This window comes from Myodes glareolus, chromosome 2, assembly GCF_982192425.1.
Source record: "Myodes glareolus chromosome 2, mMyoGla1.1, whole genome shotgun sequence".
NCBI lineage: Eukaryota > Metazoa > Chordata > Mammalia > Rodentia > Cricetidae > Myodes > Myodes glareolus.
In genome coordinates this window covers 126,073,599-126,101,208 of record NC_142027.1, presented here as the reverse complement: position 1 = coordinate 126,101,208, position 27,610 = coordinate 126,073,599, and the positions used below count along the sequence as shown (strand labels likewise).

Below are 27,610 nucleotides of genomic sequence, written 5' to 3'. Positions count from 1 at the left end.
TCCCCACTATGCAAAACATGCTCTTTGTATGGTGTTTTTTCCACATTGGTAATTTTGCTTTCTAGATATATAATAGAGCATCATTTCATTTGCATGTCTAGATTTTATACAAGCACATGTAATTAAACTCTACATTTAGCTTCTTTTATTCACATTCTAAGTTGTCATCATGTTACCACATGAAATCCTGGCTCATTTCTGTCCTCTCTCCGTGCTAATATCGCTCTATAGTAGTCCCTTACAACTCACTCCCTGGCGATCCCTTCTAGTCTGGGCGATACTATAAGCAACGTTATGGATATTACTAATGATGTGCACAACAAATGTACATTGTCTCTGGAAGATACATATATCTGGGAGGGAAATCCTAGCTTGTGAGATAGGCAAAGTGTAAATCTTACTAGAATGTGATAAACTATTTCAACATGATACCCCATACTCTGCAAACATTATGGGTATTTCTAATTCTCAGTATTGGTTATCAGCCTTACTTTTTGAGATATGATTTTTGTCTACATCTCCCTGAAGACTAATGAATATAGGCACCCTTTGTTGTTGGTTTTTGGCTGTCCTGGAACTCCCTCCAAAGACCAAGGTGGCCTCAAACTCACAGAGATCTGCCTGCCTTTGCCTCCTGAGTGCAATGGGATTAAAGGCGTGCGCCAGAAGATAGACATCTTTAAGAACACTTATTTAACTGGGCAGTGGTGCACATCTGTATTCTCAGCACTCAAGAGATAGGTCAGAAGTTCTAGGACAGTCTCATCTCTATTCCAAGTCCAAGGTGATCCTAGGTTACATGAAACACTGTCTCAAAAAGCAAGCCTAGCATGGTGGTGCACACCTTTAGTCCTGGCACTTAGGAGACCAGAGGCAGGTGGATTTCTAAGAGTTCAAGGCCAGCCTGGTCTATATAGTGGTGAGTTTCAGAACAGCTGGGGCTGTATAAGAGACCTTGTTTTAAGAAACAAACAAAAAAATTTAAAAAGTTGTCATTTAGGGCTAGAAAGATGGCTGGGAGGTTAAGAGCACTGACTGCTCTCACAGAGGATCTAGGTTCAATTCTCAGCACCAACAGGGTGGCTCACAACTGTTTCTAACCCCAATTCCAAGGAATTTAACCCCCTCTTCTGGCCTTTGCAGACACCAGGCATAAGGCAGACGTGATGCACAGATGCAGGCAAAACACCCATTAACATTTTTTTTTTAAGTCATGAAAAAAGCTCACTGATGGGCTTATAAGGTTTCCCCCTAAGTCAGATCATTCCACTGGAGCATACAAGCACGTGGCAGGTCACACAAGCAATCTAGGCCTCTTTATGGATCCATCAGTGACATCTAAAAGTTCATTGGTGATCTCATTTCCATTTAAGAGCCAAACTGACTGCTGGGTGCAGACTACAAGGCAGAAGCCGAGATCAATTCATATCTTCTGCAATTGCCCATGGGTGCTGATGCTGAGCTGTCCAGCACTGGAAAGTTTGGGGTGCTGAAAAGACTCCACATTCTGGATGTGTAGCTGATAGCATGTGCAGGTGGACTGGATCTCAGCAGTAAATAATTTATTAGTCAGAGGCCACCGATCTGAACCTCGGAGGAGGCACTTGGGGATTCACACAGAGAGACTTGGCAAGGCAGTGAGGGGCTGTGCAATGGTGTTTGCAAGAAAGTATCATAGCAAAGACATTATTTTATATTCTGAGAGAGAGGCAGGGGTGAGACAGACAGAGGGAGAGACAGAGACCCTGAGACCAGATTCTAGCATAGCTCATAGCTATGACAGGACTGTCTCCTGCTGTCTGGGGAGTTGGGCTGTCATAACTCTCTAATATCCCTTTGGCAAGCACAGCTGGCTTGCCCTAGCCCCCAGTCCACCTCCCACTCCAGCATTGATACTGCACATAGCAGGCCCCTCTTCTTCAAACCCACTTGCTCTGGTGTCACCACTGCTCTGACAAGAGCTGAGGAAAGGAATGGAGAGGTGGGGTGCTAGGGACAGTTGGGAAAGGGGGAGTGTGGCCCCCAAAGATTGCTGGGTTGTCCCACGGACACACCCCATAGCTTTCTTCCGTGCCAGCTCATCTGCATGATGGCTTTAGGCAGCGGGTGTGACCTGGAAGAACAAGGTCACCTTAAAATTATTTTTTTTACTACTCGTAACTGTAACTTTGCTACTGTTATGAATAATGTAAATATCTGATATCTAGGATATGTGACATGTGATAGGGTCACTTGACCCCCAGGTTGAAAATGGCTGCGAGGACCTAGATTCTAGCATCTAATTGCTGTCATCCTGAGGGCCAGCATCTTCCACTTACAAAACAAAGCAAGACTTGATATAGTTCTAGAACTATTACAAATAGTTAAAATTACAGAACACTGAATTACAAATTTTTATTATAAGGGTTTTACTTTATATTCCAGGCTGGGCTTGCACTTATGGCAATTCTTCTGCCTCAGCCTTCTAGAGTTGAGATTACAGGCAAGAGATACCATAGTTGATTGAGGACTAAACCTAGGGCACTGCATGTGCTAGGCAAGAATACTATTGATTTATAGCAGATAGAGTTTAGAAAGCCGCATACTGACTGCACTGTGCACGAGGTTCTTGAGAGAGTTCAGCATCTGCGTGAGAAAGAAGGGATGGCGTGGACACTTACAGACACACCCATTGTTTTTCCTTTTCACTGGTGTGAAAGGCTCGGGGGACATAGAATGTGGCTGCTGGGTTAAACTTGGGGGTGCAGTACTCACTTCTTGCTCTTCCTGCCTGTTTCCTGGGAGCTAGGGAGATAACAGTAGTGACTGTCATAAGGAATGAACTGAGCTTTTCTGCTGGCTCTGTCTAACAGGAAACCACTCCATACTGAAGACCAGGCAGAGTGTCATCAGATGTCACATGACGTTAGATGCCAGGCTGCAGCTGGAGAGATGCTCAGTAGTTAAAGAATCTGCTGCCCTTGCAGAGGACCCTAATATTTACATGACAGCTCACACTGACTGACTCTAGTTCCACAGGAAACAACACTTTCTTCTTCTGGCCTCCTTGGGTACTAGGCACACAACTTGCACACATATGCAGGCATTGTTTTGTTTTGTTTCATTTTTTGAGACAGGGTTTCTGTGTGTAGCCCTAGCTGTTCTGGAACTCACTCTGTAGACCAGGCTGGCCTCGAACTCACAGAGATCCACCTGCCTCTTCCTCCCAAGTGCTGGGATTAAAGGTGTGCTCCACCACTGCACAGCTAATAAATCTTTTAAAAATCAAATTCAATAGAAAAACTGAGAAATCAAATAGAAAGATTAAATGTTGCTATTATGAGCTCAGACTGTGCTGAGGCCGACTACTATGCCAAGCACCTACTGGGCACCTGAGGTCTGGCCTTGTCCAAAAAGCCTTAAAGCTGAAGATCCCGAAGTATGAGGATGACTAGTCTGAAGTGATGCATCATCTGAAGAGGGAAAAGACCTTATTATTTATATTTATTTAAAACCACCTCTACTTTATCAATAGTAGCTGACAGGGCAAGTTATACCATTCAGTTCCCATGAAAGCACTCATGATGTAATCGCAGTTGTTACTGATGTACAACACAAGTACAGATAACATTATCACACTAAAAGTGCAGACGCAGTACGCCCTGAAAACCAGTCCGTCAAAATTGCCCTGTAGATAAAACACATTGGTAGCAGCAATCCATGAGAAAATCTTCAATACCTCGGAGGGGGTGGAGCCCCCGGAGGTTGGGGTGCTCTTAAGGATTCTGTTGAAGTAAATGAGGAGCTCTCTACTACTTCTAGTACTTCAGACCAGAGGTAGGCGATCAGCATTAGACAACACAGTAGAAGGACAAGAAATATAGGGACCACAAGCAGCACCACGTCAATGTTTACGTCTTCCTCATCTTCCATCTTAGGCCTCTCCTGTCCGACAATTACAAATAAGCTCAAGTTTCGATCATCCGGCTTACCAACAGGACCACTGTCCACACTCCCCCCATTTCCTGGACTGCTACAGTCGGGAGGAGCAAAACCATCATCACAATGACAGTGCCTGAGATTGTTGCACACTCCTTTTCCGTGACACATTTCCTCTGGTTCACAGTCATACTGGAGCACCGTGTGATCAGTGCAGAAGGACTCCATGCAGACTTTGTTTGGGGCACAGTAAGTACCACCCTGCACATCTCCAAAATCCGGAACATCGGTAGTGTTATAGGCATCCATGCTCCAGCACCAGTCATCCCCATAAGGAACCTGGAGGAGTGTGTGCAGGGGTCTGACTTGTGGCAAGTAACTAACATCAGTACATACCAGTTTGCCACAAAATATATCCTCATCAGAACATGCTTCATATCCTGAGTTAGCCGTGCTGGGATAGCCACAGTTTCCAAACCGGTTCCCTTTGGTGTTCATTAAAATATAACAGTCGTCGGGGGCGGATCTTGCAGGATACCCATATATCTTTGTGCATTGCTTATCAGGATTCCTACACCAACCCCCAGAGCAGTAATAAATCCTATCACATAGCGTGCCATCCTGCTTGTAGCTGTTTACAGGGCATTCTTGGGAACGGCCATCACAGAACTCGGGGAGGTCACACACATCCTCAACAGGACGACACAAGGCCCCTTTCTTTCTGAAGTTACAATTGTAGCAGCAGAGCCCATCACTGCACTCTGCACCATCCTTCAGTGTACACGTTGGCTCACAGCATGGGTGACTGTCACAAGCAGGACCACAGTCACACTCCTCTGACTCCTCCACCACACCATTTCCACAACGGGCATCTCTGCGCTTGCGGCTTTGGTGCCAAGGCGTGTCAAGCAGGCAGGCCCCTCTGTGGTCATGGAGGAAATGGTAGAAGTCGTCAGAGCTGCAGTTGCTGAAGCCACTGTCCTTGGTGATATCCTCGTGCATGAGGCAGAAGTGCTTAGGGTCACAGGCGCAGGCTGGGTGGTCGTGCTGGATTCCCAGGTTGTGCCCCAGCTCGTGGGCCACAAGCGCTGCAAACAGCAGGACATCTTCATGATGGAAGGCCTCCACAGCCGCTGCAAACCCACCAGAACAGGCGCCATCGAGAAACGCCTGGCCCTCGTTCTCTCCTGGGTGATGCCCGACGATCAAGTGTGCCACATCATGCCTGACACGGCCCAGGAGCTCCTCCTGTCTCCAGCGATTGAAATTCCTCAGTGTAGCCTGCAGGTCCACCGGGGCCTCTATCGGGTCCCCCTCTGTCCAGACTTCCATGCCCACCAGCACCACCTCTGTGTTTAGTCCCCTAGTGAAGCTGTTGGCCAGAGCAATGATGTCCACTACTGCCCGGACTGTCTCGGTGACGTTGCTGCCCCACATCTGGAACCGCTGGTGGTTGACCACAACAAACATCTCCACATACTTGGTGTGTGACCACAAGTCAGACAGCTCCCGCAGGTCATCGGGTTTCCTGCTCCTCTGTTGCTGGCTAGTGTCCCCTGGGCTGTCTTTGGGAGTGACACTGCAGGAGACTCGAGGCTGATGTACCACAGTGTACAGGATGTGTTCGAACCCTTTGGAGGAGAGCATAGGCTCGATGCTGTAGGATGTTTTCTCCTTGATCAGGATGCCCCTGAGGCCTGAGCAGATGTTGAGAGAGACAAAGGAGCCTGGCACCCCTTCCATGTAACCTTCATAGTGGCAGTCCTGTGAGAGGAGAGGCATTTCTTGCCCCAGGACGCCATTGTGGTAACTGTAGACTGGGAAGTTACTCACAGAGTGGTCTCCCTTTACCTCCAGGTGAAGCAGCTGCTGCCGGCCCTGCATCAACAGCATGTAGGACACCCTTCCTCCAGGATCTTCACTCCCCTTGACTGTCAGTCTCTTGGGGATGACCGTTTCATAGGAAGAGTAATCTACAGATCCTATGTCACAGAACGTACTTGGAAGAAAAATTAACAGTACCAGGAGCCCTGCTTTGACAGACGGGTGTCCTGGCACTAGTCTCACAGCCAAGTTCAGCTGGTGGGCAGCCCAAATGTGGGATGTTATCTTAGCTGTCTCTAAGACCACTTGTGTTACCTGTAGAGAAGACAGAATGGAGGCAATCCCTCTCACTGATGCTGCCACTGACATGGCCCAAAGAAACCGTTGATAGTGTAGGATCTATGTCCATCAGCGGCAGCCCTTCCTAACAGGCAAGTTTCTCCCTGACTTAGCAATCCACATCTGTGCTTGTCCCTCATGGGGTGCTGTCCATCTTGAATCCTGCAGCCTTCAGGCCGTCTCTCCTGGGCCTCCGTGGTTCTGGACAGCACAGGGACTCCTTCCGTGTTGCTTACGTTCCTTTGTCGTTCATGGAGGGGAGCCCTGTAGAGCAGTGACTCAGCCAGTTCTCTAAGTCAGATCATCTTTCTCCTTCCCAGGCTGTGGATACAACATCTGTTAACCTGCTCCTTCTTTTGGGCCCAACATTCTGGCAATGCTGTGGGGGAGGGGACAGAGCTTCTGGGGTTCTCTGAACAATGCAGAGTTCTCTGCTGTCCTGTCTGTTCTCTTCCTCACGGCTGGGCCTCGTTACTCCTTTCATCCAAGGGAACAGGATTTGGGTATTCTACTTCCCTCATCTTTTGTTCCCTCATCAATGTACCCAGTGAGTTCTGACATTTCATATCTACGGCAAACACGCTTCTTCTCTATGGAGTACTTCTAAGGTATTAAGTGTTAGATGTTTACCACAGAGGTACATTAGAGCCTGGAGCTAATCCTCCCAATGGTAAAACAGAATGCTGACACTAGTTCCAACAAGAAGAAAATGGAAACAGGCTCTGGAAGAACCCTTAAATCCCCATACTTGTCTCTGACTACAGAGGCTTATTCTGTCTGCCAGTTCCAGAGTTTAGTTTCATGTTAATGCTCTTGGTATATTTAACACTATACATTTAGAAGAAAACAGACGCTACCATTCCTGCCCCCATTTCTTCATTCTCCTGCATATTCTAAGATTAAAATAAAACTACATCTTCTACATGGCATAAAAATAATTTTAAATTATAAGTCAAATATTTACAACATAAAACACACAAGGAATAACTATGTAACACTTGGAAATGGAGAAATGCCCTGTTTGTTTCAGCAAGGTGGTACACTCCTATAATCTCAACACTTAGGAGGCAGAGACAGGAAGATCGCAAGTTTAAGGCCAGCCTGGTCTCTGCATGAGTTTTTTTTTTTTTCCTTTGGTTGTTCAAGGCAGGGGGTCTCTGTAGCTTTGGAGCCTGTCCTAGAACAGGCTGTAGACCAGGCTGGCCTCAAACTCACAGAGATCTGCCTGCTTCTGCCTCCTGAGTGCTGGGAGTAAAGGCTGGCACCAAGAATACAAACCAAGACCTTGTCTGAACAAAACAACAACAACAACAAACAGCTGAGCATGTAATCGGCCAGGGATGCTTGGCTCCTGCTCCTGTCAGGTGGCCTCAGTCTTCTTGACTATGGGACTCAAAGCCTCTTCCAGAGTACTGTCTTGGAAATGCCAAAGTCCTCCACCGCTTCCCTGTGCATAACTAACAAACATTATAAAGGTTGGGGTAGCTCAAAGGTAAACCAAGGATGAATAATGGAATAACAATCTTCTTTTTAAATTTAAAAATATGAAATTATAATCAAATATCCAATTTTCCAGTTCTCAAATTGTAACACATTTTCTTCAATATACACATACATCCTGACGCACAAGATCTGAATAAAATCTTTTGACTTCTTTAGCAACGATAGTCTATTCTTTCAACTTGTTCATTCTCAAATGTATAAAGAACATAACTCTCCGGCTGGAGAGATAGCTCAGAGGTTAAGGGCACTGGCTGTTCTTACAGAGGTCCTGAGTTCAATTCCCAGCAACCACTTATAACCATCTATAATGAGATCTGGTGCCCTCTTCTGACCTGCAGGCAGAATATACAATATACAATATATACAAGCAGAAAACTGTACACATAATAAATAAATCTTAAAAAAAAGTAACTCTTTAAAATAAAAGGAATCTTTATGGTGACATCATTCAGCCAGTAGCCGTTTCAAAAAATTTCTGCTGGGTACTGGTGGTACGTGCACCCAACATTCACGAGGCAGAGGCAGGCAGATCACTATTAGTTCTAGGTCAGCCTGGTCTACAAAGCGAGTTCTAGGATAGCTTGGACACAGAGAAACCTTGTCTTGAAAATTCCAAAACAAGTAAATGAACACATCTCGGAGAGGCATGTTCCTAAGGCCACACTGTGTGAGCCAGAAAGACACTTCTGTCCAGTGCGCAGAAGCCACTGTGGTAAGACACTCTCCATCTGAGTGACAAGCAAAGCCCTTAATGAGCAGGGTTAGTGGAGACTACAGCCCATCGCCTGGCAGGAGCTGTTGTTTCCACAGACATCAGTAGTAGGCAGGCAGTAAATTACCAGAAAGATAAAGTTTAACTTCCAGCTAGGTGTAGATTTTGTATTATTAGCAAGACTGACTCAAGTTAAAACATAATTTACTATTGGCCTAGGAATATACAAAGAAAATTCAGCTCTGATGCAGTGTTTGGGAGAATTTTGTCCAGGGTTGGACCTACTTTTGAGTGACATGGTTTTTATAGACATCCAATGTGGTTCTCATTTGGACAAACATAGGTACGGATTTCATTATTGCACGAGGTGAATTCAACCTGAAGCTGCTAACGCTGGTAAGCCATGCTCAGACAAAAGCAACCATCAAGATCTATGTCCTTTCCAATCATGTCTACAGTTCACCACACTGAAGGGGAAAAACATTCTAAGCTTTTAGAAGATACCCAGTTGATAAATTTCTAAGATGAATGGCAGAGTCAGTGTGCCAACAACTTCTACCCCCACGTGCACACTGGATTCCTACCACAGCAAAGGTGTGCTGGAGAGCAAGCAGTCTCCCCGATGATCTAGAACAGATTCACTGTAGAACAGGCCCCTACATCAATTCTCAGCTACATCTTTCTGGCCAGAAATTTTGCTTAAAATGGCTTTTCTCTGTTGCCTAGCCCCAAGTGCCCCTACTTCTCACCACAGCACCTTTGCTCACCCAACAGCACTGAGCCTTTCCTCCCATGGCAGGCTCCAAGGACACTGTGATTTTATCACATAGTCCCTGAGAACAGTGACAACACTCAGGAGCTAGAAAGTAACGAATTCCATGAAATCCACTTTGACTGAAGAGGACGAAACAAAACTGAACAACTGAGACAGAAGACCTGTCCTACCTGTGAGCTCCTATGGGTGCCAGTAAAGGCAGTCACCAGAAACAGCTCTAAAAACCAGCCACTGTGAGAGGGTTTGGCTGTGCCTACATATGCCTGAGACCGAACGATTCTGAAGAAAATAAACACAGCCAGGAGGATGCAAGTAAACCTAGGCAGAACAACTACTTATGGAAAGCCACAAGAGAAAAACAACCAAACAAAATTGGATCCTCTGACGCTTTTCAGCAAAATCACGCCAGAGAGGCCAGGGGAGCAGGGGAGGGCAGTGAAGCTGTGACAGAGACAGAGGACGAATGAGTGCCAGGGAAGGGGCAGGGAAACTCTACTTAAAACCATGAGGAATCCCAGTAAGCTGGAGAGACGCACCCAGCACCCTGGTCAAGTGTGACAGAAAGGAAATAGCTGTTTTTCTCTGGGGTCTGAGACAAGAGAAGCAAAGGCCACACTCCACTTTCCTGCTGTGAGTTGCTCCAAGCCAAGGAGTTTACATCCTGGGAGCCATAGCAGGACGATGGAAATACTTGATTCATAAAAACAGGTCAGCACTAGAACTAATCTACCTAAGACCAGGGAGCAACAGTTAAAGCAAATGGAGCAAGGCTCCACAGTGCTTGAAGCAACAGTTACTGAGCAGAGCCTGGCGCAGCTCCTCTACCTGCCTCTGACAAATGGTTGCTAATACTTTATTATAACTATACCCGTCTTTCATGGGCACAGGAGACCACTTCCTAGGTAGAACCCTAGTAGCACAGACAATAAGAGAAACAATGAATAAATGGGACCTCCTGAAACTAAGAAGCTTCTGTAAAGCAAAGGACACTGTCATTTAGACAAAAAGGCTACCTTCTGACTGGGAGAAGATCTTCACCGACCCCTCATCAGACAAAGGTCTGATCTCCAAAATATACAAAGAACTCAAGAAACTAGACACTAAAACTCTAATTAACCCAATTAAAAAATGGGGTACTGAACTGAACAGAGAATTCTCAACAGAAGAACTCTGAATGGCCAAAAGACACTTAAGGTCATGCTCAACCTCCTTAGCGATCAGGGAAATGCAAATCAAAACAACTTTGAGATACCATCTTACACCTGTCAGAATAGCTAAAATCAAAAACACCAATGAGAGCCTATGTTGGAGAGGATGTGGAGTAAGGGGAACTCATCCATTGTTGGTGGGAATGCAAACTTGTGCAACCACTTTGGAAATCGGTGTGGCGGTTTCTCAGGAAACTGGAAGTCAACCTACCTCAGGACCCAGCAATTCCACTCTTGGGAATATACCCAAGAGATGTCCTATCATACTACAAAAGCATTTGTTCAACTATGTTCACAGCAGCACTATTTGTGATAGCCAGAACCTGGAAACAACCTGGAAACAATAGAAGAATGGTTAAAGAAGGTGTGGAACATATACACATTAGAGTTTTACTCAGCGGTACAAAACAATGACATCTTGAATTTTGCATGTAAATGGATGGAAACAGAAAACACTTTACTGAGGTAACTCAGACCCAAAAAGGAATATGGTATGTACTCATTCATAAGTGGATTCTAGCCATAATTAAAGAACTTCAAGCCTATAATTTGTGATCCTAGATAAGCTAAATAAGAAGGTGAACCTAAAGAAAATCATATAGTTATCCTAGTGGATATTGGAAGTAGACAAGATTTCCAGGCCAAACTTGGGTGCACGGGGGGGGGGGGGGGGATGTAAGGGGAGATGGGCAGAGAATGGGGAGAAGGGGAGGATTGGGGAAAGCTTGGGGGAATGGGATGGGTAGGATGGAGGAAGGGTGGCTATAGGAGCAGGAAAGTAAATATCTCAATTAAGGGTTTGCAAGAGACTTGATTCTAGAGGGATTCCCAGGTCCAAGGGGAGGTCCCCAGATTGTTCCCTGGGCAGCAGAGGAGAGGGTGCCTGAACTGGCCTTGTCCCATACCCACACTGATGAATATCTTGCATATCACCATAGACCCTTCATCTGGCGATGGATGGAGATAGAGAAAGAAACCCACATTGGAGCACTGGACTTAGCTCCCAAGGTCCAAATGATGAGCAGAAGAAGGGAGAACATGAGCAAGAAAGTCAGGACCACGAGGGGTGCGTCCACCCACTGAGACACTGGGACGGATGTAATGGGAGCTCACCTAGGCCAGCTGGACTGGGAGTGAAGGAGCATGTGATCAAACTGGACACTATGAATGTGGCTGGCAATGAAGGCTGACTGAGAAGCCAAGGACAATGGCACTGGGTTTCGATTCTACTGCATGGACTGACTTTGTGGGAACCTGGTTTGTTTAGATGCTTCCTTTATAGACCTGGATGGAGGGGGGAAGACCTTGGACTTCCCACGGGGCATGGAAACCTGACTGCTCTTAGGACTAGAGAGGGAGGGGGAGTTAGGGAGTGGGAGGGAAAAGGGAAGCGGGGAGGAGGTAGAAAATTTAAAATAAATGAATAAAAAAAAAGAAAAAGAAAAAAAAAAGAAATGGTGCTGTATGTGACAAAAGAGATTCCAAGGCTAGTACTGGGTTGGGGATCTGGTATGGGGAAGTCAGCCTTAATTAGTGAATTTGTAACAAGTCAGTACTAAAGACTTAACAATGTAACTACATAATAAAGCACTTTTAAAGTCCAGCCAAAAAAAAAAAAAAACAAAAACAAAACAAAAAAACTATACCCTCTTTCTTGACAGTGTTGTCTTATAAGACTCGACTATCCTATGTCAGTAGTATAGGAACTGAGCTTTTTGTTTTAAAGGAAAACAGCTGTTAGGAAACTCTGACACTAAATCTAAACAGCAACATTAAGCAACAAGGAAATGAAATTATGATTTATTAATTTACATAAAAATTACTTTTTACATTAAGGAATAATTTTTCCAATTGTTAAAAACAGTTTGAAGTTTTACTATTGGGGCTCATGGGGAATAGTCTGCTCTTCAATCACTTGCTTCACAACCTCCGCCAGCTTCAGTCGGTCTACTTTATCTGTGAATCCACGACCTGAAACTCAAGAAAGAATGAGGTCAGTTTTCCAACTCCACACATGGCCAGAGCCAGCATGCACAAACAACCTCACCAGTCAGAGTTCACCACACTGTTCAAAAGCAGCTCCGAGCCTCTCCTTTCAAGCAGCAAGCGAGCAGTTTCACATGCCACAGAACCAGAGATCACTGACACATCCAACAAGGCACTCATATCCAAGCATAGAAATCCGCCTACAAGCCGGGTGGGGTGGTGCACGCCTTTAATCCCAGCACTTGGGAAGGCAGAGGCAGACAGATTTCTGTGAGTTCTACAGAGCAAGTTCTAGGACAGCCAGAGCTGTTACACAGAGAAACCCTGTTTTGAAAAATAAAACAAACAAAAAAGCCAAGCTGTTCATCAGGACATAGAAAAGTATTTCCAACAACTCTTTCCTTGTTTATTAGAACCTCAAAACAAACGAAATGTCCACTCAGTGGTGAGTGGACAGTATATTCATGAGAACGTGAATGGAACACACAAAAACAATACTGACAAAAAAGAAATCAGAGACAAAAGAACGTAGATCTGTCTAATTTTGTTTACATAAAATACAAAACTTGGGGCAGGAGGTTAAGAGCACTTGCTGTTCTGGCAGAGGACACAGGTTCAGTTTCCAGCACCCACATGTGGCTTCACCATCACCCACTAACTCCAGCACCTGCAATCTCCTTCTCCTGCCCCTGATGGGAGGAGGCCATGCCCTTTTGAACCCCCTTGCCCACTGGTATAAATACCGGACTTGAGTTTAATAAAGTGGCCATTTACTCTTTGGTAAGTGAGCAAGGTCTCTTTTGTGTGTGTCTGTTTAAACCCTCAGGACAGTCGTCCATTCTCGTGGGCCTGAGTTCGGGAAAGCGCGTGCCTGGATTGGGTGTGGGTATCCACAGAAAAGGCGGGGGCCTACAGATGGCGTCCCTGGGTGGGCCTTAAAGAAAAACTGAAGAACTGTGTCCTGCCGTCAGTGGATCCACCACAACAACCCCAAAAGAGGTGAGGGTCCCCCCACAATCCGAAATCTGGCCAGTTTTGTAGTGTGCAATTGTGCACGTTGATAAGGGGGTGAATAAGCTTGATGTGAAGTATGGGTGCCGATAGGTCTGATCCGGAGCTGAAGGCCAGTGGGCAAATCAGCTGCTAAATTTCTTAAAGAGACTAGGCACCAGGATTAAATGACACTGCATTAGAGACTGCTTAGACTAATTTAAAACTCAGTCCCTGGCTCTCACATGCAGGGAACTTTAATTTTTACCAAGAGAACAGGCTGGGTACAGTTAGCTCCCGGCGGGAATCCGTTCCCAAGGCAACAGGGCCAATGTAACTGGTGACTAGCAAAGTAAATAGCCGAGGGCCCATAAGGTGCGGGCCTCGGGCTGAGAGAGGATTCAAAAGATATATTTGTAAGTTCCATTAAAAGTTTTTGAGAAACAAAAGAACAGCTTCACAGAGCTTGTCTTTCAGGGAGACTAGAAAGCTCCCATGCATGTTTGAATGCGGATCACAGGACCACACTCGGCCCTTCACTGTGGCTGAGGTTCTGCAAGGTGCACTTAGGAACAGAGAAACAGGCTGCCGGTGGGTGCGGGGAGGAGCACAGGCGGCCGGCGGGGCCATTACAGACAGGCCAAGGAGGGTAAAAGGCAGCGGTGTGCCGATACACTCAGCCGCGGGTGCAAACTCGTCCGGGAGGCATGGCCGCGCTGACCAGACGCAAAAAGGCAGTCGCACGTATGCTGGCTCCCTAGCCCAAGGCGGCCGGTGAGCAGCGGGCCGCAGGAACCTGGGGCAGGGCGCAATGCCGGTTATGGCGGCGCCTGGGCAGACAGATAATAAAGAGAGTGCTAGGCGGCCGAAAAAAAAAGCGGTGATGCCTTACTAAGGGTGACCGTGGCAGCGACTAACTGCAACACGGACGTGGCAGGCGCGCTAGGTGCCTGGCGGATTCCGGCGCCTCCCGGGCGGGGGCTACGGGAGGAAGGCGCAGGGCAACACAGGGCGCGGCGCCTGGCCTTTCCGCGGGGCCCGCGGCTTATTGGCGGGCTGTTCCAGCACCTGGGCTGGCTTGGAGGGCTTGCCTGGACAACAGAGGCGGACACGGGAGGCGGCAACAATAGCCAGGCCTTGGCGGAGCAGAGTGGGTCTGTGTCTTGCCCCCCCGCTGTGCAGCGCAGCCTCAGCAGTTTTAAGTTAGAAACTGTAATAGATTCAAAGATTCCTTAGTTTTACAGACCCAAAAGAGGTTAGCTAAATCTTGGCATGGTTTGTTGCCTAATTTTCTAAAAATCCAAACTGTGCCAGTTTGCATTTCCACCAGTGGTGGAGGAGTTTCTCTTAAATATAAATTATGAGCAATGTTTGATCTTGGTCATGTCATTAAAATTAGATGGAGTCTCAAGAGTTATTTTGATTCACATTTCTCCTATGATTAAAGATGTCACAATTGAGGATTTTTTAAATGTCTTTCAGTCATTTTAAGTTTGTCTATTGAGAGTTTTCAGTTTAGGTTTATTGCATATATTTTTATTTTATTAATTGCTGTTTGGAGGACTATTTATAGAGTCCTTATGTTTTTTATATGGATTGATGACTGACAAAAGATTTCCATATCTATAGCCAGATATGTCGATCCTATTAATTATTTCTCAAATGTTGGCGGGAGGCAATGTGCCCCCATAAAGATAACAATTTTAATAATTCTACTCAATTGTGTAAGTGCTCACGTACTGGATCAGATAATTATTTTCTGCCCCTAAAAAAGTTTCAGGCAGAGCTGGCCCTAAAAGATGTTTTGGAGCTGACCATTCAGCCCAGTTCAAAAACCTGCTGCGATGGTGCAGGCCAATAAAAAAATAATGTTTTGAGGTTGGCTAATTCAGCCCAATATTTAGGCCGGTTGCAGTGGCACAGGCCAATAGAATTTGCTCCTTGGAGATGGAGATCTACAGATCTCTATGTGTCCAAGACCTGCTTGGTTGTAGTTTAGATCCTAAACAGCTAAGCACATTACTCCCAGAGACCGACAAGGGGAGCCAGTTTCAATGGCACATGCAGGCAGGATTTGCCTCAGCTAGCGTCTGCCATGGTCCAGGTCATGTACTAATGTACATGGTCCGGACCGGGTTTTGATTTGGGGAAGAGGAGCGGTTTGTGTATTTCCACAGGATGCAGAGCTCCTGATCTGGGTCCCTGAACGTCTGGTGCGGACCGTGGATTCCTCTACTCAGAGACCTGAGGACGAGGCGAGATCAAAAGATCCCACGGACACGGCGGCGGCGGAGTTGGCAGATTCCTGAGAGATGATCCAGCGCCTGACTTTACTCCTTTCCCAGCTTTCTGTCTTGCTCTGCCTTGATCTGCCCGTTTCAGCCAAGGCTGCTTGACCCCCTGAGGGGAAAACAGCTACCTCCCCTGCCCTGTTTGCAGTGTTGGGTGCTCAAGGCTAAAACCTTGCCAGATAGACAGAATTACCATAATTATTCAAAGTAATTTAAATTCACAATTGGACGCTGTAGTTAATCTTTACAACTGGGTGTGGATTTTGACCTCTGCTGGTCGCAGGTTAAGATTTTGCTGCTTTTTCTCGGACCCCGAAATACAAAATTACTAATTGGTTCTAATTTAGTTTGACTAGTCATACCAGGGGTCCCATTTGCCGGTGCTGTAGCCCTACTCAAGGGGCTCTATTGTGAGCAAACGTTTCAGATATTGTGCAAGCACTGTCTCTTCCAGGAATGCTTATGTGTACGTACGCTGGAGCGTCTTCACCTGGCCAATGGCTTCAGGTCCGCCACGGCCTGGCCCTAGTAGGCATTCGCCTTGGAGTATCTTTCAGCATAAAACCGGCTGAACGTGTTGGAGGATGGCTTTAACCAGAGACGGGTCTAGATCACTGGGCAGGCTTTTCCAATCTAAGACATGGGATACGTCTGGACCTAAGGCGTCATCCTAATGACGGATCTGGATTTGACCTGGTTCCCGGTGACGCCTAAGGCAGGTTTTGTCATCATATTTAATATATATATTTAAAGGGAGACTTGTAGGTACCCAGGTCTATTCCCCTTTTCTTCCTTGGCGATTCACAGGGCCATTTGACCTCTGGCTCCCTGGAGATTCTGCACTAGCACTGGCTTGAGGGGATAGCTTAGGAAGAATTTGGCTCTCTTTTGTTATGGTGATTCCACCTGTAATCAAGGTTCTAGCAGTGGGCCCCATACACCTGCCTCCCCCAGCTGATTCTGCCTGAGGCGCCAGGCACCTGTAATCTCCTTCTCCTGCCCCTGATGGGAGGAGGCCATGCTCTTTTAAACCCTCGTGCCCACTGGTATAAATACCCGACTTGAGTTTAATAAAGTGGCCATTTACTCTTTGGTAAGTGAGCAAGGTCTCTTTTGTGTATGTCTATTTAAACCCTCAGGACAATCATTCATTCTCGTGGGCCCGAGTTCGGGAAAGCGCGCACCTGGATCGGGTGTGGGTATCCACAGAAAAGGCGGAGGCCTACACCCTACCCCGGCAGCCTATAGAACTAAGCATCAGGGTTGGAACAGCCTTTGAATAGAGGCTGGATGGAGAGCACTGCAGTTCTCCTGGACTGCTGCTGGCACCCAGCATACACTCTGTACAGGTCACTGTCTTAGAACCAATCCCTCTTCAGGTGTGGAGCGGCCAGGCCCAATGAGGACACAGGCAGAGGAACAGAGTCAAAGCACATGCCTTCCCTTTCCTACGACACTGCGGCAGCTCTTGACAGTCTTCTCGACTGGAGTGGTGATGTCACCCCAAGTTGCTGAGAGCCGAGTCTAGTAGGAAAAAGGCACCCCTCCTTTCCACCTTGTTTTACTGGGAAGAAGTCTGCCCAGTGGCAGACCTGCTAACCTTTCTCCTCAGTCAAATGACTCTGAGCTTAACAGCTGGTTAGGAGAACTTTCTGGTACTCCCCAAACTGTGTGCTGCTGTTCCATGATCACCTAGTGAACAACCCAGGAATGTGGGGTAAGAATCTGCTTTTGTTCTGTCTTTTTTTCCCCTTCCTCAAGCAATATTTGACAGCTCTCCAGTGTTCACTTTATAACACACGATGCACTTGCACTTTGGAAAACAAATGCACAGAGCAGACACCAGATACCTGGGCAGGTAAAGTAGAGCCTGCCCCCCAGAATCCCTTTCTCTTCACACATCATCCTCACCTGGCTCTGGCTTACCATTCCAGCTGAAGCTCTGCAGAGCGTCCCTCAGGAGCTTGCACTCCCGGTTGTACTTCCAGGCTTCCTGCATTACTTCATTCAGTCTCTCATCTTCATTCTCTCCTATGGGCAAGAATGGAGAGGAAGTTTCGATTTTATGTAGCATCATGGGATTTTAGTGTCATAAATGGAAGGGCATGATGCCCAACTAGGTGAGAAAACTAAGACACAAAATGTATAATCTGCTGGCTTCCTGCGGGTCCTGGTGTGCCAGGCTGACCTCTTGTCACTGAGCTCTTCTCAGTGTGCATCTCCACACACGTGCTCTGACTCCCAAGGCTGAGTGTTGGGAGTCAGAGAAATGTGAGAGACGTTTCTGAACAAAAACATCTAGCCCTCCTCCACCTCCAAAAAGTCAGGAGGGGGTGGCACACACCCTTAATCCCAGCCCTCTGGAGGCAGAGGCAGGTGGATCTCTGTGAGTTCAAGGCTAGTTTGGTCTACAGAGTGAGTTTTAGGACAGGCTCCAAAGCTACAGAGAAATCCTGTCTTGAAAAACCAAATAAACAAAAAAACAAAAACAAGAAAAAAAAACCCCAAAAAACCCAAAAAACAACTAGCCAAGAGGGAAGAAGTAACAAGTCTGTGTGTTCCGCCTTCTTCCTACACTCATTCCTCACTTCAAAATACTCAGGCATGTTCCCAGACTCTTAAATGGCAAAAGATTTAGGAAGACAGGTTAATCCACCTTTTTCTGACTCCAACGAACATGAAGCCTCACTCATTATGAGAAGAGCCACTCACATCATAGCCATCTGGACAGGGAGGCTCTCTCCTGTAAAAAGGCCAGTGAAGTCTGGGGACGGAAGCTGCAGCAGGGCTGGTTGTGAGCCCATGCAGTGTCCTTATCCTCACAGATACAGTGCTGCAGTATAAAGGCTCTGGAAATGGTGTTGATGGCCTTTAACCTAGACCTAGTCCACACTTCCATCCTTTATTCTCTACTTTGTACCTTCCTTGTGAAGCTCAGACAACACAAATCACATGCCACACCTGGCATTAGCAGTTAGACTAAACAAGAAGTTCACTGAAGACCAAAGACACAAACTTACCATGTGTCTGCACCTGGCACTGTTTATACCTCCTAGTAGATGTGGACTCGTTTATATAATGTACTTAATGTAAGACACAGACCATCACAAATTACTCGCTCCTCTTGTCACATGCACACCTATGTGTGCTCAGGCACACAAACACACACATGCAGAACATTAGTAAGTGGCATGACCTTTACCAGCCTGGGGGAGGATACACTGGGCAATGACATCTCGAAGCTTTTCCAAGGCAACATTTGAATCCTCAGCTCCATTCTCATGGTCGTGTATATAAATACCATCCTTTGGCTTGGTGCTTTACAAGTGTGGGGAAAGATAATAGCAAGGTAAGACCTCAGAACCCAGCTCCAAACTCAAGATACCAGAACGTTCAGAAAAAAGCAACTAATAGAGTATGTCCAACTTCTGAGGCCACTTATACTACCTGCCCTCTGCAGAAAGAGAGCAGGCCCCTGGCTGAGTTCCCAGCACTCAACCATGCCAACCATAAAGAAGATCAGAGAAATAAGCTCACTTACCCAAGTAACTTCCTCTTTCTCAGGATGGGGTTGTTCACGGAGTGTAGGGGTTTGAGGCTAACTTTGAGGTCCTGGATCCTCATGTTGGCCAGCTGCTCAGCATGAGCCTGCTGGATTCCCGCAACCACTGCCTGCAAGTAAATGCTATCATCAGTTATCCTGACCTTCTGGATTTAAAAAAAAAAAATTTTTTTTTTTTGGCTGTGTTGCCCAAGTTCATCTTGAACTCTCTCGAATTCATGTGATTTGCCAACCTAAGCTCCTGAGTGTGTGCCAGGAGTGCTGTGCTGCTGTGCCTGGCTTTGTCCACTTGTTTCCACATTTGTTACTTGACAACTTAAAAGCCAATTCAAGACAAAGGAGATCCATACAATTTTTTTTATCAGGCAGAGGATTCTCCCTCCCCCTGGATCAGCAGGGACCAGCAGACCACACACAGGCCGCCCACCAGCTAGCCTTCTTCAGTAAGAAGTGCTAGCAGTGCTAGAGAGACGGCTCAGCAGTGATAAACACACTGTTCTTACAGAGGACTCAACTTCAGTTCCCGGCACTCACAGCAGGTGGCTCACAACAACCTATGGCTCCAGCTCAAGGTCTGATGCTCTCTTCTGGCCTCCAGAGGCACCTGGATGCACATGATGGCACACGCAGATAAATACAATAAATTTTAATGTTCCTCAAGTTAGAAGGCAGCCAGTAAATGTGAGGCTCTTTGCCTTCATCCTAGGCAGCACACACCCTCAGAGATGCCAATGTCTGAATTCCCACAGCATGCAAGATCTGGTTTCTAAAATACTCACATTTCATTTGCTTGCCTTCCCAATGACCTGACATGAACACCTTGGGGGAAAGGACCTTTTATGTTCTGTGCTATCAAACCCACACAGCAAGTGCAAAGGATAGTCCTTGGGGCCTGTTCTCCTATCTCCAGGAAATAGGGGAAAACAAGCTTTCCCGTTTCCCTTTAAGTCCTATATTCAGTCAGCCCTTTCTCACACTGTCTTTTCAGGCAACAAAGTAAGTATCACTCAGAACCTTATCCATCATCAGCTGAGCAGAGGGCAGGACATTATCCAGGGCCTCTGTGGAGTTGAGCCAGGGATGGTCCAACACTCCCTCAATGGTGAGTCTTTCCTCCGGTTTGACCTTTAGGAGCCTGTAGAGAAAACATATCAACACATAACATGCACAGATATCCTCAAAAGAAACAAAGGAAGTTCTTGGGCTGGGCTCCAAATAACCTTGTCTTCTTTTGACTTTCTATAAACTCCTTCAGGCCCGGGACATCCAGCAGCAAGGCAGGACAGGGTTCTAGTCCCATGGACTTGTGAGTATGCTATGGTTTACTCTCCTGAGCAACAGACTGAAAGGAACACCAGAAGTTTTATTCAAAAATACTTCAAAACCAGGTGTGGTGGTGCATGCCTTTAATCCCAGCACTAGGGAGGCAGAGGCAGGTGGATCTCTGTGAGTTCAAGGCCAGCCTAGTCTAAAGAGTGAGTTCCAAGACAGGCTCCAAAGCCACACAGAGAAACCCTATCTCCAAAAAACAAACAAAGAGAAAAAAAAACCCCAAAAAACAAAACAAAAAAACCTTTCAGACAGTCCATATCACAAGACTCAGTAGATAAACCAACATGCTTATACATCTTGCTGTATTTAATCCCCACTCTGAGGTCTCCAGGACAATGCTTCAACTACTTTTGGCTGGCAGTGGCTGTAAATTAGCTGAGGGCCATGCAGTTTTGAAACAACAGGCTGTTATCTAAGATAAAAGGAGATCCCATCATATGGTAGACATTGGACCTGGACCTTTCTTTATTCAGAGATAGTCAACAACTCCAACAGACCTTCACTCAGCACTTTCTCCTGTGTTTGGTCATACTTCATGACCTCCCACTCATCCAGGCTAATACAACACAACACCTAGCTTATCCCAGCATAGCCCTGGGCTCTCTGCAGCGTGATCGCCTCTTCTAACTACACAGCCCTCATTCCCATGTCTGAGTCAGGACAAGCTTACATCCCTTGTCAAAAATATGGATGAAGGCCTGAAAACTGACACTAAAGACTGACCTCTGACCTCTACATGCACGCACACCTATACACACAAGAGGCCGAGATACCGTGGTTTACCACAAAGCTGGGCACACGGCAGGAAAGCAGCGTATAAGACAGGTGAGAGTCAGACCCTGCCTTCAACATCATAAAAAGTCCTTTCTTTATACATTTTAGGAACTAGTCCCTCTTTAGCAGACTCCCTAAACCACTACCTCACTTTTCAAACTTTTTCTTTCGATACATGGTCTACATAGGCGAGGTTGGCACTGAATTCATGATTCTCCTGTCTCAGTCGTCCAAGTGTTGGTTTTACATGCAGGCATCAGCATGCCTGGCACAACGTCACTTTTGGAAGAGACTGTTGTCAGTAGGACAATCCTCAAGCATGTCCCCTTTCATGCTTCCCTTTCTCTTAACCCATAAGAAACCAATCACACGGGCAGAGCTGCATTTTCCACACGGGTAGCCGGAAGAGTACTCCAAAGTTCAGCTCAGCTCTGCTACCCGCGGTCTGCACTGGCTCCTTCTCATGCACTGTCACTACCCCTATTCTTTTTTTCTTTTTGGTTTTCCAAGACAGCGTTTATGTTGCTCTGGCTGTCCTGGAACTCAATTGGTAGACTAGGCTGGCCTTTAACTCACAGAAATTCTCCTGTCTCTGCCTCCTGAATGCTGGGAATAAAAGGCTTGAGCCACCAACCACTGCCCACCTAATTCTTTTCAATATTTATTTTTATGGTATATTTGAATGTCTGCCTGATGTTATCTGTACACACATGTCATGTGTGCAGTGTTGAGTAGGCAGAGAGAGCACTAAGCCCCATGGAACTGAAGTTTCAGGCAGTTAGGAGTCACCATATTGGTACTAAGAAACTATCTCTGCAACAACAGTCAGTGCTCTTAACCACCAAGCCATCACTCCAGTCCCTGATATCCCTAATTCTTATGAATCCTCAGTTTAATACTTTCAGAGCAACCACCTGGCAGAATAGGCTGGGAGTGGTCCTAAGCCTAACACCACACACTTCAACAGTGTAAAGAAATGAAAGGCCAAAGGTCAGTGTCACCTGGGATCCCAGTTAAAGTCCTATCATCACATCCATCCCTGATGGCTGGCTTATATACAAGAAAGACACAACAGGGCATGGAGGTGCACACTTGTAATCCCAACACTCAAGAAACTAAGGCAGGAGGATTGCCACAGATCTCAGGCCTGCCTCAACTACAAAGCGAGTTCTAGGCCAGCGAGAGCTAGAATAAGATCCTATTTCGAAACAAAACAAGACAAAACAAAAAGCAAACAAAATATGACAAACAGAAGATAAGGTGGGGGAAGGTAGAAGGGCACAGCAGGAGCTGACCACTTAGGGTCCTGAATTTAACACAGCAACCCTGGGTTCACAATCTTGGGACCCCAAAAAAAAAAAAATGGGGTGGGGGAAGTTTTCAAGTCAGAGTCTCACTATGTAGTTCTGGCTGTCCTGGGCCTCACTCTGTAGAACAGGCTGGCCTCAAACTCACAGAGATCCTTCTGCCTCTACCTCTGAAGTACTGGAATTAAAGGTGTGTGCCACCACCCTCCGACTATAAGGAGAACTCTTAACAGAAGATGCCTACACAATGACAAAGGACTTCTCTTTGCCTTGCATCCCACCCAGGGCTCCCTAACCACCCTTTTAGCAGCCCAGGGACTCACTTCCTCACAACATCTTTGGCCATCTCTGAGATCTGGCTCCACTCTTCTTCTGGAAACTCAAAACTTCCTGTCATGATCTTTCTCCGCATATCCTTTGGGATAGTCCGACTGTGGTGTTTGGAATAAAAAGGAGGATATCCACATAGCATCACATAGATGATCACCCCTAGGGACCATAAGTCACAGCTCTGAAAGCAAAATAGAAAGGAATCACTCCAATCAGAGAAGAGCCTCCAACTACAGTCCAGTTGTATGCAGACCCAACACATACAAGCTATATAACCAAGGACAGTGGCAGCTGAGGACATTTTAGAAGACTAAGCATCTGTCTCTTGCTGTCTCTGAGAGCCATCAACATTGCATGTATCACATGCACATGAGACAGCCTAGAGCAGAGAAGCAGAAAGTTAAAAGCCATCTCACACTGGACCATGTACTGTGTTCAATCCAGATGGGGCAGGAGAGTGCTGACCACAGCAGCTAAGGCACATGAGGCATAAGCCATTTTGAAAAGTCAAAGCAGTGTAACAAAATTTGGAGGCCTAAAAGCATTTGCTGTTAGTCACACATGACAACTGTGTTCTACTCTATTCTCATAAGAAATTTCTATTTGAATTGAAAAAAAAATACTATGCAAATGAGAGACTATGGTAAGCAATGAGAGAGCAGAGAAAGTTCTCCAGCCAAATAAAAAGCCCAAATGAGAAGTTTCTCTCTTAACACTCAGTAGTCAGGTATGAGATCTAAAGGCATGTTTCACATTTCCTTGAATTCCTCACTACTTACTCTTCAGAGATATGGAAGTTGTAACAATCCTAGGAGCCAAATTTATTTCTAAAATGACTCTGGAAAGCCTCTTGGTGGAAGGTTGCACAGGCAGTCAGGATGGGGTCACTGTCAGCTCTGCACTGGCTCGGGTGGATCTGGGTCTGCAGTCACCTGTCCTATCCTGCAGTCACACACCATGCAAGCTCCATCAGGCAAAATGTACAGGAGGTCAAGGGATCTGCCAGCGAGCATTCAGCATCAGCGCTTTGCTGAACTCTGTGTATAATGCATGCTTGTGTGCAACTGTAGGAGGATGCACATGCCTATGCCTTATGCATGTGAAACCAGAGGATACCCAGGGTCCTTTCCATCATGTTTGGCATTATTCCCTTGAGAAGGATATCTCACTGAACCTGTCATTTTCTGGCTAGGCTAGTGGACTGCAAACTCCAATCCTGAAAGCTCCTGTTTAGAGTGCAGCTTAGTGGCCTATATAAAGCCAAAAAGCTGGAGTGTGTGGATCCACAGTAGTTATCCTAGACTCCCCTGTCATCCGTAGCTAGTTTCAAGTGCCCAAAAAGCACACTTTTAAAAATCTACTCAGCAACCCATTTCAAGAAGCGCTGGCCTTGTGAGTTCCACAGAGCCATGTCTGGTATGTGGCTGTAGTTAAAGATAGTTCCAAGGAACCAAGCACTTGCTCTGCACAGAAGACCCTGTTCAAATTAGGCAACTGTTTTAATCAAGCTGTTATTTTAAGAAGCACCAAGGAATAGTGCCATACAAAAATGACCAGAGAGCTCTTGAGTTTCAGTTTTTCAAAAATGGCCTATCCTCCTAAAATGAAAGTTAACAGTATACCACCTCATTGTCGTCAGCGACTGTAAGGGGCTACAGCTTCTGGCTCCTGCTGCATGCACTAGACAAGTGAGAGTCTTACTTCATGATCTCAGTAGATCAGAGACTTGGGTTCCGGTGTTCCAGCTGCTGCTGCATCACAACACCTCCCACAGAGTCACGAAGTCCACAGTGGGAAGAAGACCACCTGCCCCCTTACCTTGTTATAAGTGTAGGGCGTTGGCGAGGTAGGTATGATGCCAGACTTCTCCTTCTGGTGCCTCCTCTGTGCTTCCAGTACCTGTCAAAGGCAAACCAATGAAACAGCTTGTTGGAATCACACCACCAGTGTCCTACAGCTCAGGACCAATAAGAAGGCTTAAAAATGAACTGACAATCAAAAGTAATATCAGGCTGGGTGGTGGTGGCACACGCCTTTATTCCCAGTACTTGGGAGGCAGAAGTAGGTGAATCTCTGTAAATTCGAGAACAGTCAGGGATACACAAAGAAACCCTGTCTCTGTCTCAAAAGACAAACAGCTGGGCGGTGGTGGCGCACGCCTTTAATCCCAGCACTCAAGAGGCAGAGGCAGGCAGATCTCTGTGAGATCGAGGCCAGCCTGGGCTACAAGAGCAAGTTCCAGGACAGGCTCCAAAGCTACAGAGAAACCCTGTCTCAAAAATCCAAACCAACCAACAAACAAAAACTTCAAAAAACATCACTATAAATTTCAGCCAGGCATGTTGGCGCATACTTTAATCCCAAGAATATCCTCGTCAACATAGTGAGTTTCAGGACACAATGATACCCTGTCTCAAAACCAAAACACTTCCAAGCTTCTTTCTCATAGCTAGTAATTTACATGTAAATTAAAGGTGTGTCCAGTTGCCAGGCAGTGGTGGTGCACACCTTCAATCTCAGCACTCGGGAGGCAGAGGCAGGCGGATCTCTGTGAGTTCGAGGCCAGCCTGGGCTACAGAGCAAGTTCGAGGCCAGTCAGGGATACATAGAGAACCAAAAAAAACAAAAATAACAAATAAATAAATTAGCAAGTAAATAAATTAATTAAACTTAAAAAATAAAATGCTATTTATAACAGCATAAAAGTACTAAATGCTAAGAATAAGTCTACAAAAGTATGTTAAAAAAAACATGAACAATGAAAACTATACAAGTAATAGCAAACAAAAATATCATTCAAAAGAAATGGAAGCTAGGCATCACAGAAAATGCCTATAATTCCCAGTGGCTAGGGAAGGCAGATGGAATTTGAGATCAGGCATGTTCAGAGGGATATAGTCCAGAATGAAGGATTACAAGGTTGAGGTACCCTTGAGATATACAAATATACAAATATGTATGTATATATTTATATAAATTATATACAAAATATATATTTGTGTGTAGCTGTGTGTGTGTATATATGAGGCTTTCTCAGAAGCAAAAAAAAATAGTAATCACCAGTGTTGTTTAGAGGTCAGTGATGGCAGACCACATGACAGCTCTCCAACAATCACAGTCAGATCTCAGGCTTTGATGGAGAAAATCAAGAGGTCCCGAGACCACAGGGCAATTCAAGGCCAGAGAGCTTAACTTCAACCCGTTAAGGCACCTCACACTCAGCCAATGTTGAGAGTTGTTCTAAAGAACAGTGAACAACACAATGGAGCACTGGCGTGAAGACAGAACAATAAGCACCAGAACCCAGCCTGTCCATAACTCACACACACATGTTCAACTGCTGTCTTCTGACTCCAAAACAGAAAAGACTTCAGAACAAATGTCCCGGACCAAGTATAAATTCAAATGCTACGAGCTGAGCTGGCATCTATAGCTAATATATATGTAAAAATTTACTCAAATGGGTTATATAAAATAGGTATAAAACCTAAACCCACATAAAATCCTTGCAATGACTTGTTTTATTTTGTTTTGTTTTTCGAGACAGAGTTTCTCTGTAGTTTTTGAGCCTGTCCTAGAACTCACTCTGTAGACCAGGCTGGCCCTGAACTCACAGATATCTGGCTGCCTCTGCCTCCTAAGTGCTGGGATTAAAAGCATACACCACCAACACCTGGCGTAATGACTTTTTTTTAAAGATGGGCACATAGGAAATAGAGGCAGTAGAATCAGGAGGAGGATGAGTTCAAGGTCAGTCAGCAACATGCAGTTTCAGGACAGTCCAGGATACACAAATCATGTCGCAAAACACAAACAGTGTATACGTAGGGGTGTGTGTGTGTCCCCGTCCATGTGTACAGGTGCATGTGTGTGTACAGGTGGAGAAGTCAACTGTGGATGTTTCATTATTTTCCACCTTATTTGATGAACAAAGCTCTCTCTCAAAGAAGGGGAGCTCAGTGAAAAGCAAACTCAGAACCCTCCTGTCTGCCTCCCCCAGTACAGGAATTGCAAGTGTGTGCTATAATGCCTGGTTGGTATGGACCCAGCTTTTACATGAGCACTAGAGATCACACTCAGGTCTTTCTTCTAGCCCAGTAAACACTTCATAAACTGAGCATCACCTCAGCCCCTAAATGCTTTTAGCTGAGCATTATAGTGCATATGCCTGCAATCCCAGTACACTAGAAAGAGAGGCAGGAGGATCAAGAGTTCGAGGTCACCCTGTGTCAGATAGCAAGACCCTTGTCTTAAAAAAGCAGCAGCAACTGGGTAGTGGTGGCACATGCCTTTAATCCCAGCACTGGGGAGGCAGAGGCAGGTGGATCTCTGTGAGTTTGAGTTCAGCCTGATCTACAGAGTGAGTTCCAAGACAGCCAAGGTTACACAGAGAAACCCTATCTCCAAAAACCAAAAACCAAACACCAAAAAAAAAAAAAAAAAAAAAAAAAAAAAAAAAGGAAAGAAAAAGAAAGGAAGGAAGGAGCGAGACAGAAAGAAAGAAGGCAGCAACAGTCATGGTGATGTATGTCTTTAATTCCAGCACCTGGGAAAGAGAAGCGGGCAGATCTCTCTGAAATTGAGGCTAGCCTGGTCTACATAGCAAGTTCTAGGCCAGCAGCCAGGGCTACATAATGAGACCGTGTCAAACAAACAAAATCCCAAAACAACCAACAACTACAAAACACACACACACACACACACACACAGAGAGAGAGAGAGAGAGAGAGAGAGAGAGAGAGAGAGAGAACAAGGTAGA

General features: G+C 45.9%; 3 protein-coding genes across 9 annotated transcripts in view; 1 reads left to right on the top strand and 2 right to left on the bottom strand.

Annotated features, from left to right (window-relative positions):
• Positions 1 to 4,040, top strand: part of Tmem116 (transmembrane protein 116) — a 92,148-nt gene extending 88,108 nt beyond the window's left edge. Inside the window, exon 13 of the mRNA XM_085679938.2 lies at positions 3,918 to 4,040. The gene's annotated coding sequence lies outside the window, so the exon portion shown is untranslated. The remainder of the gene's footprint in view (positions 1 to 3,917) is intronic.
• On the bottom strand, positions 2,456 to 6,111 carry LOC125408813 (disintegrin and metalloproteinase domain-containing protein 1-like). Its single transcript, XM_087903677.1, has one exon. It carries the CDS (start codon positions 6,109 to 6,111, stop codon positions 3,712 to 3,714), a length of 2,400 nt encoding a protein of 799 aa, XP_087759803.1. The 3' UTR covers positions 2,456 to 3,711.
• Positions 6,112 to 12,063: 5,952 nt separating this feature from the next.
• Positions 12,064 to 27,610, bottom strand: part of Mapkapk5 (MAPK activated protein kinase 5) — a 28,468-nt gene continuing 12,921 nt past the window's right edge. For 2 of the 7 annotated variants that reach the window (XM_048447420.3, XM_085679894.2), the window contains 7 exons: positions 24,670 to 24,750; positions 22,845 to 23,032; positions 20,123 to 20,243; positions 19,088 to 19,218; positions 18,743 to 18,864; positions 17,473 to 17,577; positions 12,064 to 12,250 (listed from right to left, as the gene is read on the bottom strand). In XM_048447420.3, the coding sequence (XP_048303377.1) occupies positions 12,156 to 12,250; positions 17,473 to 17,577; positions 18,743 to 18,864; positions 19,088 to 19,218; positions 20,123 to 20,243; positions 22,845 to 23,032; positions 24,670 to 24,750 (843 nt within the window). In that variant the 3' untranslated portion in view covers positions 12,064 to 12,155. Of the gene's footprint in view, positions 12,257 to 17,457; positions 17,578 to 18,742; positions 18,865 to 19,087; positions 19,219 to 20,122; positions 20,244 to 22,844; positions 23,033 to 24,669; positions 24,751 to 27,610 lie in introns of all 7 variants that reach the window. The other 5 variants (XM_085679878.2, XM_085679901.2, XM_085679871.2 and 2 more) reach the window with 5 other exon arrangements.